At 51.5% G+C, this 14,461-nt stretch overlaps 1 protein-coding gene across 1 annotated transcript in view; it reads left to right on the top strand.

Moving 5' to 3' along the window:
- The window catches only part of LOC147709947 (large ribosomal subunit protein uL18B-like), a 38,163-nt gene that overhangs the window by 4,046 nt on the left and 19,656 nt on the right, over window positions 1–14,461 (top strand). Inside the window, exons 2-3 of the mRNA XM_086920607.1 lie at window positions 10,234–10,303; window positions 10,727–10,842. Of these exons, the coding sequence (XP_086776733.1) occupies window positions 10,234–10,303; window positions 10,727–10,842 (186 nt within the window). The remainder of the gene's footprint in view (window positions 1–10,233; window positions 10,304–10,726; window positions 10,843–14,461) is intronic.

Raw genomic sequence — 14,461 nt, 5'->3', positions numbered from 1 at the left:
CCTGATGGATACAGGAATTTTTTTCCAGATCGAGTGAAAAAGGGCGTTCACATAGATGCACAACAGTGCTTTAAGTGAACAGATGTTTCTAATGAGTAAGTACCACTTCTCTCTAATTAGAAATATCCGTCCATGTAAAGTACTAGTGCATGGCTGGTTTCACGCGCTCTTGATTCTAGGGATTAAGGCAAAGTTTAACTGCTCGGTTCTATGTGTTTTTTTTGCCAGTGAGAATCTTTGGAAGAACTATCAAGCTGCTCATTTAACCAGTGCTCTGGTTAGTTTTTGAAAGTTTTGCATTTAAACAAGTGGAAGATTTTCCAAACCGTAGAAAGTTGAAAGTGGAGTCCCCAAACTGTGGAGTTGATCTGGGCAGTTAGGGAGAGGTTGGTGTTAAAAATGGCCTCCATATATTTTTTTGCTAAATCGTCTAAGATTTATATTGTGACTACATTGTGTCACAACAATAACAGTGCAGGGGTGAACAGTGCCATTTTAGTGTGGTAATATTAACGCCTGCTAAGCGTTTAATCGTTTAATTTTGAAATGAAATGCATTTTACATTCCCGCCCCAGTAAAACCAATCAGCAACAGTCCGTGATAATGAAGATGATGGGTAGACCGGACTATTGTGGGTGATGGAGCGTTGCTTGTGGTAGAGGGCTATACATGGCATCAGTAGTCCCGACGCCAAAGGTTCAGTTTTGTGAGACAGTATTTTAGCTGAACGCTGACAGCTTGATTATTTTTGCCATTGTCCTGTTTGAGTGCGCAGAATAATATTGGGGCTATGGGTCGTGTATGTGCTGACAGTGCTCCAAATAATGTAGTCTTCTATGGGCATGTTTAGTTGTCAGAAGAATGTCCACTTCTTTGAGTTGTTTGATTAGTGATCAGAGACACATCAGTGGCTACGAGGTGTCTTGTCTGATCAGTGCTCAGAATAGCGTCGGTGTCTGTCCGATCAGTGTTCAGAATAATGGCACATATGGGTCATCTGTCTGGTTAAAATAATGTCAGCTGCGACGGTTGTCTATTCTCAGTCACCGCTCAGAGTGTCAGAACCTTCTGTCTCTAGTCATTACTCTGAAGACTGCTGGTTGTCTACTATGCCCAGACAGTGCTCAGAATAATATCAGTGCGATGGGTGGTCTGTTTCCGAGCAGTGGTCTGAATAATGTCTGTGACAATGGGTTATCCATTTCTTGGAAGTGCTTAGAATGATGTCGGTGGCAATAGGTTGTCTCTGTCATGGTAGTTCTTAGAATAATGTTGGTGGCAGGCAATGTGTGTTTGTCGTGCTCAGAATAATGTTGTGGCGGCGGGTTGTCTCTCTCCGGACAGTGTTCTGAATAGTGTTGGTGCCGATGTGTTTTCTATATCTTGGCAGTGCTCAGAATAATGTTCAATCAATCAGGATTAATAAAACGCTGCAAATCATCAGTGGGGGTCCCAGAGCGCTGGAGTTGCTAGTTTCTTCGTGATGAGCTGTTCATTCGAATAGACAGGTCTTTAGTCCCATCCTGGATTCTCGGAGCGATGAGGGGGTCCTGAGGTGCAGGGGGAGGACATTCAAGTTTTGGCTGCCGGGTGTGAGAAGCAGCATCCTCCACTGTTGCTTAGGTGGACTCCGGGGGTACCTGCACAGAAGCGGGAGGCAGGTGTCTAGTAGGTTGATGGAAGGCCGTGTTGTTTGATTTATGGTGGTACTAAGTTGTACAGGGCTTTGTAAGCTTGGGTCAGTGTTGGAAGGCGGTGACCCCAGGGGTCAAGATGACTCTCCTAACCACCCGAGACCTCCTCTCCCACAATTACTGCCGAGTCTTATCGAGGGGGAGTCCCCGCCGGGGAGGACTGATCGTACACACTGTCAATACACCACACTTACGAACGGACACCACACCGTGAATCTTTATCAAGTATGAACTTTATCAGTATAAGAATAAGGAGCCATACACAGCGATCGAGGGATCGCGAAAGTCTCGTACCAAGGGAACGGGGAAGCGGGACAGTCTTAGAGGGCCAGTTGGCACGCCACGCACCCTGCGCACAGTTCTCAATCCTCGAACTGGGGGGTACGGGGGCTGGCGATGGGACTTGCTGTCCTACTCACTTCTTATTCAAGATGGTCGTGAGGGTAGCCTCGGTGGTCCAGCTGGACCAGAGAGTTCTTCAAGCCGCGACAAGGTCAGCAGGGCTTGGTCAGGAGTACTCCGTCGTACTCGTAGGCAGGTAGAGCCGCGACAGCGTCCGCAGGGCTCTGGATGGTAGCAAGTGTTTCTCGTTCTCAAGAGTGGGCTGCAACGAGGTCAGCAGGGCTCCGATGGTTCAGGTCTGTCTCTTCGGGAGGGAGTCGCGACAGCGTCAGCAGGGCTCCGATGGTTCAGGTCTTACTCGTCGAGAGGGAGCCGCGACAGCGTCAGCAGGGCTCCGATGGTTCAGTTCCGTAGATTCTAGGATGAGCCGGGACGACGTCAGAAGGGCTCGGTGGGTCAGAGTCTGTTCTCCTCAAGGTCAGCCGCGATCAGATCAGCAGGGCTTTCTTGTCCAAGATACAACTGCCGGCTAGATGGGAGGCAGGCTGTCTTATAGTCCAGGAGCTCTTTGATGTCCGGACCCTCAGAGGCAGGAGGCCGGAGGTCCGAGGGCCAGGCACCTGATGGTCTGGGCGGCTGTGTCTTTGATGCTTTTGGACCATGCGTCCAGGGAATCCCAGACGCTCATCAAGGCCTGGAGCCAGCTTGCTAGGAAGCCAAAAGGTGCGATCGAAACCAGCCCCAGGGATGGTTCGGAGGTGTGAGGACAACCAGTTCCTCTGGAGGGGGCCGGAGGTGTGATGGAAGCCTTGGTTTCGGGTACTTGGTGAGTCGTTCACCCCCTGGGCGGGTCGGGGCGCGCCGGACGCGCACGCCCAGCTGCAGCCGGGAGCGGCCAGAGGCTGCCGAAAGGGAAGAAGGCGGCAGGCTGGCCGGTGTGGCCAAACATGGAGTCTGATGGTCACGTGCATGGGTGCAGGCACGCGGTCTGGAGGTCGTTTCAGGTCCGTGTAGGAGTCCCGTGTATAGTCCTGGGGGGGCGGGAATCCGTTTTGTCCGTCGTTCTGGGTTTATGGGGGTCAGCGAGAGCCACGCCACGAGGCCGGATCCAACATGCGTCCCCTCCAGCTGAAAGAGGAGGAGAACTACCCATCCTCTTGGGGGTTCTCTTCGCTGAGGCGGAAGAAGCGGGACAGGCCGTCGGCGTTGGCGTGGTCGGCACCAGGCCTGTGTTCCACAGTAAAATCCATCCCTTGGAGGGAGATGGACCAGCTTAGCAGTTTAGGGTTCTCTCCTCTCATCTGCATGAGCCACCGGAGAGGACGGTGATCGGTCTGGACCCGGAAGTGGGTACCGAATAGGTAGGGCCTCAGCTTCTTCAAGGCCCAGACTACTGCGAAGGCCTCTCGCTCGATGGTGCTCCATCTCTGCTCCCGGGGTAGTAGCCTCCGGCTGATAAAGGCTACTGGATGATCAATCCCCTGGTCGTCCACCTGGGAGAGCACGGCTCCGATGCCATGTTCGGAGGCGTCGGTCTGGACCACGAACTCTCTGGAGTAGTCAGGGGCCTGTAGTACTGGAGCGGTGCACATGGCCTGTTTCAATTCCTCGAATGCCTTCTGGCAGGCGGGGGTCCAACTAACCTTCTTGGGGTTGGCCTTGGCTGTCAACTCTGTGAGGGGGCCTACAATACTCCCGTAACCCTTGATGAATCTACGGTTGATACCCTGTGAGTCCTAGGAAGGCCCGCACCTCGGTCTGGGTCGTGGGGGTCTCCCAGGCAGTGATAGCGTCTATCTTGGGTTGGAGGGGGGCTACGAGGCCGCTCCCGACCTGGTGCCCGAGGTACACTACAGAGCTTTGTCCTATCTGGCACTTGCTAGCTTTAATGGTGAGCCTGTCGCGGCGCAGGGCGTCCAACACCTCCCAGAGGTGGTGCAGGTGCTCGGGCCAGTGGGCACTGAACACCGCAATGTCGTCGAGATATGCTGCGCTGAAACTTTCCAACCCGGCCAGGACCTGATTGACCAGTCGCTGGAAGGTGGCGGGGGCGTTTTTCATGCCGAAGGGCATCACTCTGAAGTGGAAGTGGCCATCTGGAGTGGAGAAAGCAGACCTTTCTTGGGCCCTCTCCGTGAGGCCGATCTGCCAATAGCCACTGGTGAGATCGAAGGTACTGAGGTACTGAGCTGACCCTAAGCGGTCAATGAGTTCGTCGGCTCGGGGGATGGGGTGGGCGTCGGTTCGGGTGACTGTGTTGAGTCTGCGGTAGTCTACGCAGAACCTCAGCTCGGGAACGGTGCCGGGGGCGGCTGCCTTCGGAACCAGGACCACGGGGCTAGCCCATGGGCTGTCGGAGGCTTCTACCACTCCTAGGTCCAACATTTTGTCGACTTCGGCCTTGATGCAGGCTCTAACTCTGTCAGGGACTCTGTAGGCTCTGTGTCGTACCGGAAGCCTGTCCCCGGTGTCCACGCCGTGGACGCACCAACTGGTGACGCCGGGGGCGAGGGAGAAGAGGTCTGAGAATTGTCCCAACAAGTGGCGACATTCTTCATGCTGCAAGGGGGTGAGGGAGGAGGAGAGACTCACTCCCTCTACGGAGCCATCTTGTTCCTTTGCACACAGGAGATCTGGCAGAGGGTCCGTTTCCTCTTCCTCTCCGTCGTCGGTGGCAAGGAGTAATCCCAACTCACAACGCACAAAGTGGGGTTTGAGCCGGTTTACGTGTAAGACTTTCAGGGCGTTCCTGGCTGATTTCGTATCAACGAGGTAGGTGACCTGGCTCTTGCGCTCTATCACCTTAAAGGGTCCAGTCGACTTGTCCTGTAGGGCACAAGGTTCCACTGGGGACATGACCCAAACCTGTTGGCCTGGTTGAAACTCGACCAGAGTGGCATTCTGGTCGTACCAGCGTTTCATCTCCTCTTGGCTGGCCTCCAGGTTGGCCTCGGCCAGCTCGCAAAACTTCCGCGTCTGGTTCCGGAGGGCCAGGACGTAGGAGAACACATTGGGGTGTGTGCTCGGGGGGGCTGTCTCCCAGCCTTCCTTGACCAGGCTGAGGGGACCCCGGACGGGGTGCCCATAGAGCAGCTCGAAAGGGCTGAACCCCAAGGATTTCTGGGGAACCTCTCGGTATGCGAACAGGAGGCATGGCAGGAGGACGTCCCACTTGCGTCGCAAGGGCTCCTCGAGACCCATGATCATCCCTTTCAGGGTGCGGTTGAACCGCTCAACCAGGCCGTTACACTGGGGATGGTATGGGGTGGTGAACCTGTACGACACCCCACACTGTTGCCAAAGGGACTTCATGTACCGGGAAATAAAGCTTGTGCCTCGGTCGCTCACCACTTCCCGCGGGAATCCTACCCGGGAGAAGATCCCCATGAGGGCTCGGCCCACGACCGGGGCCGTCACGGTCCGGAGGGGGATGGCTTCGGGGTATCGGGTGGCGTGATCGACCAGAACCAAAATGAACCGGTGACCTAAGGAGGTCCGGGGGTCTAGAGGTCCGACGATGTCGATCCCCACACTCTCAAAGGGGGTACTGACAACTGCAAAGGGCTGGAGGGGAGCCTTGCGCTTGCCTCCGCTTTTGCCGCTAGCCTGACACGTGGGGCAGGACTTACAGTGGTGTTCCACATCGGCCCGCATGTGGGGCCAGTAGAAATGGGTCACTAACCGCTGGAAGGTTTTATCTTGGCCCAGGTGTCCCGCCAGGGGCACATCGTGGGCCAGGTTGAGGAGGAGGCCGCGGAAACGTAGGGGTACCACCAGCACGCGGGCTGACCCTAGTTCGGCGGTTTTCTGTTCACTGTACAGTAGGCCGTTTTCCCAGTAAAGGTAATGGGAGCCGGCCTGTCGCCGGAGCCCCTCAAGGGCAGGGCAGGAGGTCTGCTCTTGGCAGAACTCCTCTCGGGACGGTCCTCCTTCTTGGCGCCACTGGGCCAACTCGTGGATATCTGCTAGGGTGGGGACTGGCTCGACGGCGGGTCCGAGGGGACCCTTGTCGGATTCGCTTCCTTCGGTGTAGGGCTGGTCGAGGACCGGGGGGTGCTCGCTCCCCTCGAGGACATCAGGGGCTGCACTGGGGAACTCGGACTCTTCGTTCCCGGGGTTGGACATTCTGGCGGTCATGGCTTGGGTGCTCACACAGGCCCATTGGGGCAGACCCAACATCTCTAAATGGGTCCTTCTTTCTACCTCTTTCCACTTGGAACTCTCTAGGTCATTCCCCAGGAGGCAGTCTACAGGCATGTCCGTGCGGACCGCTACCCGTAGGTCGCCCGAAACTCCCTCCCACTCAAACGGGACCTGTGCTATCCTGCAGGTGCGGACGGAATTGTCAGCTGCTATCACTCTACAGGAGGTGTGGGGGATGATCATGGACTCAGGGACTAGCGTGTATCTAACAGACGTGATGGCTGGCTCCTGTGTCCCTAAGGGCTCCTATGCTGCGCCCGTTAACCATAACTGTCTGGCGATACTTTTCTGTGTTGTCGGGCAGGTAATCTCCTGGGATCATCTCGCTATTCCCCAGGGAGGCTAAGACCATGGCTGCGGGCTCCCACTCCCCCTGTTCTTCTATTTCTTCCTCTTCTAGGGCCACTGAGGATATCTGGTGGAGGGGCCAGTGGGAGAGGATTTCTGGGTCATGGGACATCGGGGATCACCGGCATAGTGCCCGGGTTGCTGACACTTGTAGCATGTGGAGCTGGGGCGGAGCACCGGGGGTCGTGCGCTCGGGGCAGCTCTCGTCGCGGGAGGAGAGCGTGGGGCCTGGTTTCTGGGGGGGACTACGCTGGGGCCCTGACTGGGATCCTTGCTGTTTGCCTCGACCTCCCCCACCCCACTGGCGGGAAGATCCTTGGTCGTTCCGTGGGGGGTCTCCCCCGGGCCCCTTCTGGACTCAGGTGGCCACCCAGCGATCGGCTTCAACAGCCAGTTTCCGTGGATTGGCGAGCTTGCTGTCCAGGAGATGCTGTCTTAGTTCTACAAAGCAATTGGCGGACAGGTGCTCGTAAGCGACTAGGTCGACTAGGCCTTCGAAGGTGGTCACATTGCTGCCCTTGATCCACCCATCTAGGGCCCGGGTGTAGTAGTTCACATAGTCCACTCATGTGGTGCCAGGAATCTTCTTGCACTCCACCTAAACCGCTGGCGATACATTTCTGGCGTTAGGCCATAGCGGAATTAGAGAGCGTCTTTCATGTGGGGGTAGGCGTTCATGTGTGCGGTCGGTAGGTCCAGCAGGGTGTCTCTTCCCTCGCTGAGGAAGTGGCTCCACAGGCCGGCCCCCCAGTCCTTCTCGGGGACCCGGTGGGCGGACATGGCAACCTCGTAGGCCTTGAACCACTGCAGAATGTCGTCCCCTTTGTAAAACTCCTTCACGACGTCTTTGGGGATGTGCACCTTCGTTTCTTTGGGGACCACCTGCTCTCCGAGTCCCGGCGATCCGGTTGTTTCTGCTCTGGCTTTCAACTCTAGTTTTTTGAGGCTGCGCTCGTGCTCGAGCTTTCCGGCCTTCATGCTCCCTCTGGAGCTTCTTCTCCTCTAGCTCTCCCTGGAGCCGCAACTGTTCAACTGCTAACTTCTCTGCAAGTTTGAGTTCGCCCTCTAATTTGAGGCGCGCCAGTTCGAGTTCATGGCTTCGGTCGCGTTCTCGGTCGGCCACTTCTTCCGATGACCGATCTCTCCCGGTTGCTGGGCTCCGGGTCGGCTGCTGGATTCTCTCACCGGCCGGTGTACCGGGTTCGGTCTGTGGCCTCCCTCCCTCGTCTTCGGTCGGGGGAGAGGTGTTCCGGACTCTACCCAAGCGGTTAGCGCTTTCTGGAAATCTTCCTTAGTACTTAGTCCGGTACTCGGGATACTCAGTTCTCTGCAGAACTGCTTTAGCTCTCTATGGGTGTAGTCTTCCAAAAGGTCTTTGTCGAATGTGGTCTTCACACCAGATTCTGTGGGTTCAGGTAGTGTGTCAGTGGTACGATCTTCAGACGTAGGTTCGTATCGCGTCGCTGCCACCAATGTTAGAAGGTGGTGACCCCAGGGGTCAAGATGACTCTCCTAACCACCCAAGACCATGGAGACCATGATGGACATTGTGGCAGGAGTTGTGAGAGGATCCTAATGGGTGAGCAGGTGTTTGGAGATTTTGTTAGTGGGTGTGAGCAGGCTGATGTTGATGGCAGTGGCGGATTGAGGTTTGAAGTTTCTGTAGATTACATATCTTCATGGAAGAAGACCACCAGGGTTTCACACAGTTCTTGCGGGGGGAGGGGTGTGAGGGGAAGTATGACGTTCTTGTTGACTGCTGGGCTGGATAACTCCTTCACAATGATGAGGAGCTCCTTGCTGCGGTTTGTGCAGGCTGCTATGCTATTTGCTAGGGTATTTTTCTTTGGTTCTTTCAGTAGGCTGTGGTTGGTACTGGTTTAGTGCTGCCTTGAAGGTGGTGTGGTCTCCTGTAACTTTGCTGGTGTGTCGCTTCCTTTCTAGTTGTTGGCAGTTGTTTGTTGGCTTTCTGTTCCGTGGTGACCCAGCTGGCTCTTCTGGCAGATCCTTTGCATTTGTCAGGGACAATGGTTATCTTTGATCTACTGGGAGATGTTCTTCGCAGCCCGATCTGGGTTGGATGTTGTGTCTGGGAGGTGGGAGTTGAGAGCATTGTTCCACTGATCTTCTGATTTCTTCTTGTAGTCGTGAGATGGTGAACTGGACGCTGTAGTGGTCGGTCCAGGTGAGCTGAGACGTGGTGAAACTTGACTCTGTCACTGGCGGTGAAGATGGGGTCAGTCGGGTGTTCTGTGATGCGGGTATGGTTGGTGACAAGTTGTTTGAGGCCAATATTGCTCATGCTTTCCAGGACATCAGTTGTGTTGGTGTCGCTGGGGTCTTGGAAGTTAGGATCCCTGGGAAGATGTAGTGTTCGAAGTTGGTTACGATTGGGGTGATGAGGTCAGGGATGGCGTTGCAGAAGCTGGGACGTGGTCCTGGTGGTCTGCAGGAGAGGGTGCCTCTTATGGTACTTTGTCCGTCTATGTGAAGTTAAAAATGCTCCATTATAGAGGTAGTCGCCTTTGGAGGTCATACAGCGGATGTGTCCTTGTAGATGAGTGCAATTCCACCTATGTGTTTGTTTGTTTGTTCCCAGTGTGTTCTCTTGTAGCCTTTGGGGGCTGCAATGTCTGGCACAGAGGTGGGGTTCAGTGAGGTCTCTATGATGACGCCTGGGCAGAAGGACAATGTTGTGCCCAGATCTCCGGGGCATTCTTGCAGCCCTATCGTACATTAAGTAAAATGCACTGGGGTGGTGCTGTGGCAGTTTCTGTCAGCATGGTGGACACATTCGTGTTTGTGGTGTTGGTTGTTTTGGTATTGCGGGTGAAGTGGCAGTGCTGGCAGGAGAATGGTGGTGCATGGAGATGTGCAGTAGCAGTTTTTGTCAATGTACCCAGGACCCAGTGTTCGGAGGTCTATGACGGAGTATCTGTGTGCAGCTGGAGAGACAGGATTCATGGCACTGGGCGCAGATGGGATTGACTTTGGAAACGTTTGCAACAGGTATGTGATGTGGCCTCCATTAAGTAGGTCCAAGGAGGGGCGCTGGGTAAAGAAGCAGAAAAAGGAGCAATCAGCGAGGCTCTTGAAAAGTGTGTAAAACACAACAAAATAACCATGAACAAAATAAAGAAAGGATCAGTAGGCAAATAAGGTTACTACAGGCAAAAGACTAGTTACAGGCAAAGAGACAACGTTGATGGCATTCCTTTGGCTCATTTGTACATGCAGCGAGTAAGCAGTGGCAGAAGCAGGTTTTAAATGCACAGCGGAGGACATGCAGGGTCGATCAGGAGACCTGCTGGGAGTGGATAGAGAATGTTGGCGGCGATGGGTTCTGTGTCCGGGCAGTGCTCAGAATGTCTGTGGCGATGAATTGTCTGTCATGCCCGTATTTAGAATACAGCTTTGTCCCCCTTGCTACAGTAATCAGAAGTAGTCAATGTCCTGTCAGTATAAGGTATGGGGCTGTGTGTCCTCTCTGGTAGCCCAGATCTATCAGCTCATACCTAGAATACCCAGTACGAGGTTCTGCACAGGCATGCTCTTCTAGCCTCAGACCCCTTCATTCATTGCGACTCCTATACCTTAGTGCAGCTATTACGGGCTGGTGATAACATTGGGTCTCTTTTGTCCACAGGGGTTTGTAAAAGTTGTGAAGAGCAAGGCTTACTTCAAGAGGTACCAGGTCAAGTTCCGCCGTCGCAGGGGTAAGTGCAGTGTGGATGCCGCGCGCTCTCCTTTAAAAGCCCTTGTCTTTGAACCTTGCTTCAATCGGGGTTGGGGGGTGCATGGTTTTGGTTTATGAAGCCTACAGTTGCGCAGAGGCTCTCTGTACATACCTTATGTCAACAAAGGTTTGTCTATTTCAGTGACCCTTGAACTTGTACATGGTTCTGGCCTAAGTTCTTGTAAGTTACTTGTGCATTCGCATTATATTGAAGCTATATTGTCAGCATGCCTGTTTGTGACCCTCCCCTGAGTGGAATGCAGTTCATGCCTCCACGCCTGCTCTCGACTTTGGGGGTGCATTGCACACACTCGATGGTAGGAGATACTCGTTTTCTCTTAATTTTTGGGGGCATCTAAAATTCCAAAAATGAGACCTCCCAACACTTTTTTTGCCTCCCCAGAGGGAAAGACTGATTACTATGCACGGAAACGCCTGGTCATTCAAGACAAGAACAAATACAACACCCCTAAGTACAGACTGATTGTGCGGATCACGAACCGGGATATCATTAGCCAGGTGAGTGACTGTAGCATTGAGTGAGTAAGAGACACACTAAAGAGAGGGGGGGGGGAATAAATGCAGATTTTCTTCTTCTAACTACCTTCTGGGAAGGGCTGTCGCTAATCTCTGTACAGCGAGTGCAAAGGCGGCAAAAGCTCCCCATGTTAGTAGAGAAGGGGTCTTCGTACCTGCAAAGCCATGCAACAAGCCTCCTTCAAGTTAGAAATCTACAGATGGAGAGCTAGTACTGGATTGGTAGTACTGGATTAAACTGCTGCCCAACTAAACACCGGGACACTCAGACTTGCACATCATGATGCTTTCCAGTACTTAAACACTGCTCTACCACTTCTTTTTAGGGCAGACCTAGAGACAGCTTTAATTGTTTATCCAGCCTCTTGATTGCCCAAAAAACAAACCTTAATAAAAATTACATGCATCTATGGAAATGCAGAGGAGCTTTCGGTCAGCCCTCTTCAATCATTGGACTGTAGTAGCGTCATTCAAATTGTGGTTCTCCACCACGTCATATAGCATAGATCATTGAGTCAGCAAATTTCTGCCATTGGATTTCTTCACTGTGAATGACAGCATTTTCATCCTTACACGTGCACATCCACCTAGAAAGTAGGACACGTCAGTTAATTGGCTGGTACTCCCAAGCTCTGGTTTTACTTCTGCTTTCATTTCATGTTTTTAAAATGTTTTTTTTTTTTTTAAAACCTTATAAAAACAAAAAACTCCTTCTCCTGAGTTTGGCAAGTGATAAGTGATGCTAGATTCCCCTGGGGGCCGTTTGCATCAGCTAGAGGGATTTAAGTATTGCGTAGGTTACCAAATTTATAACTTAATATGTATCCGACCACAAGATAGCATGAAAACATTGCATACACAAAAATTAAGTTTCATTCATTTATTCAAATAGTTTAAAAATAACACATCATAAAAACAATCTTGTGCACATTCGACTTTGCTGTTTGTCAGCTATATTATAAAAACTCCAATTTAAAAAAAAAATGCTGTTTAAGCATTGTTACACAATGAAATGAAATGAAATGAATGAAAAGGGGTTTTATAGAGCGCAAATCTACCCGAAGGCCTCGTAGCGCTAAAGTTGCTTACTTCTGGGGAGACTTACTGAATTATGTGGAAAAAAGAAAATGTGGAAAAAAGAAAAAAAGAAGAAAAAAAAAAAAGAAAAAAAAAACGGAACAAACTGTCGACGCGGCGTTTCGGTGCCTTAAAAAATCTTGCACCTTCTTCAGGACTTGTTCATTTAAATCATATCTATAAAAACATATCACAATGCATTTCATTAGGTCCAATATTCAATCTAACAATTGCACATTGATTCATTAACATTTTGGCTAGTCTCCTAATATTTAACCCCGCCATTTTGTAATCTGGATCTATTCCCTGCATCCCCTGTATTACTAAGTTCCCACACCTTAGTATTACTGAGAGGGAAGACATAACTAGCGTGGTATATTTTTATCGCTAGTATGCGGTGTCATCAATTGACTTTTATCAGACACAAGTGGGCTGTGTATAAAGGTAAACAAGGGGCCGTCAGATTTTCATCCCTTCTTTATTATAGAGTCCCACCCACAGGTACCTCTATGTTCTTACCCAGGTTTGTATTTTCTTCCTGGCACTACCTTCTCGGTCTTTTGAGCAGGTTCTCTTCCGCTCTTGTGTTCTCCTAAGGAAGTTTTGTTTGCTTTCCTTTTTCTTATTCTAGGAGAAAACGCACCTTATTTTTAGTTACCCTGTTTATTTGGGCTCTTTTCACCATTTTGACATAATATAATCCTATTTTTTACCTTATGTATCAGTTTCGTTGGTACTCCTCCCGGGTTGATTAAAAAATAGGCCAACTTCAATTACTATCAAAACAGAAAAACATCTCTTTTTGTAAGGAGTTGCCTTTCTATCACCTTACTACGGTTATTCTCCACTGTCTCATAGCCTTCTTTCCCAGTTTGTCTTAAATAAAAGGGCTTACCGGTCCTATTCTTGTTGTCTTAAAGGTTTGGAAGGACGCCTCCGCACAAAAAAAAGCACCTGGGGTCGGGCACTTTTTTTTGTGCGGAGGGACCTTGTGGAAGCAAACAGCACCAGTTGTGTTGTGTCTATGTGCCATGCAAAGTGGTGCATCTTCGATTGTATCTACAGTAGCATTAGATGTGAGAAGTTTTGTTTAGAATTAATCAACAAATTACATATTTGTAATTTTCCAAGTATGTGCATCAGTTATGTTTATATTTTCATAACGTTATGTAATAGATGTCTGCAATGCATAGTCACATGACCATTCCTTTACATTAATTTTTAGGTCTCGCCTGTCGATGCGCATGCGCATCGAGCAAGCGAGACTATTGCGAGTTATCCACACTTTATCCACACTGCAAGGAATCGTGGCGATTCCTTGCAGTGCCCGTGACTTTTAAGGTCAATGCGCATGCGCATTAAGCTTATGCGCATGCGCATTGACCTTAAAAGTCACGGGCGCGTGCACGTCCGTGTTTGTTTACCCTTGCCTACTCTCTCTCTCCCCTCTCCGCCCCCGTTCCGCCCCCTCCCCTCCCCGCCGTGTCGCATTTCTCCTCCCCCCTCCCCTCTCTTCCGTCCGTCCGTCTTTCCCACTCTACAAATTTTTGTTTACCCGTGTCGCATTTCTCCTCCCCCTCCCCTCCCTTCCTTCGTCTCACCTCTCCCCTCTCCGCCCCCTCCCCGCTGATCCTGTCTGCAACAGAGGCTTCTCCGAGGCCCCATCTCCTGGCGCCGGTCCTGTCTGCCGTCTCTCTCAAAGGCCCCCCTTCCCTCGCTGTTTGCGTCAGCCTTAGCGCTTCCCCAATCACCCGCTGTCCCCCCATTGGCCTCTGCCCTCGCCATCGACATGCAGTACACACGGTTGTTGTTTATTTATTTCCTTCGTGGTTATTGACCTAAGCAGCCATGTGACACGCATCTCATTAGCACGTTGCCAAGGAAACCCCGAAACATGAGGGGGCGGTAGGACGCCGGCAGCTTTCCTGGATTCTGCGACCTCCTCACACGGCAGAGGATGAAGAGAGCGCAGGGTGGAACGGCGCTCGCTATGCCCAGATGGGTGCCCAGGGCTGCGCGCACAGGGAGGTTGGCATGTTTTATTCCATGCTCTCAGGATCTGGCCGGAGTGCGTACACGGATCATGTCTCAGACGCTAAAAGTGTTCATCCGAAATAGTGAAACCATCTCAGCTTTTATTATATCCAAAGTGAATATGCATGGCCCATTTTTACATAATCTCAACTTCTGTGGTGGTTATTTGCATATGCGTTGGTCATTCGGAAAGCAGGACTAGATTTTGGGTTCGTTGGCGATTAATAAACGCTCCATTAATGCAATTACAGTATATAACCCTCCTCGCCCACAATAATACCACAACACTCAGCTGCCAGGTAGTAGATTGTAACTCTAACAGGCTGCATAATAATGCCCTTATACCGCTTGTTTTCTTAACCTCCGAGTTCCTGCAGCCCAGCTCTGCCATGAGAGCGGAAGTGCCGTGAGAGAACAGCTGTTATTTATTTTTCGTCTCCTGTGACATAACTGGTTGGCTTCTCGTCACTGAAATGTCCTTACCTCCCAA

This window comes from Lissotriton vulgaris, chromosome 5 (genome assembly GCF_964263255.1).
Source record: "Lissotriton vulgaris chromosome 5, aLisVul1.2, whole genome shotgun sequence".
Lineage (NCBI taxonomy): Eukaryota > Metazoa > Chordata > Amphibia > Caudata > Salamandridae > Lissotriton > Lissotriton vulgaris.
Note: the sequence above shows the minus strand (reverse complement) of the source record. Positions and strands in the feature narration are given on the sequence as shown.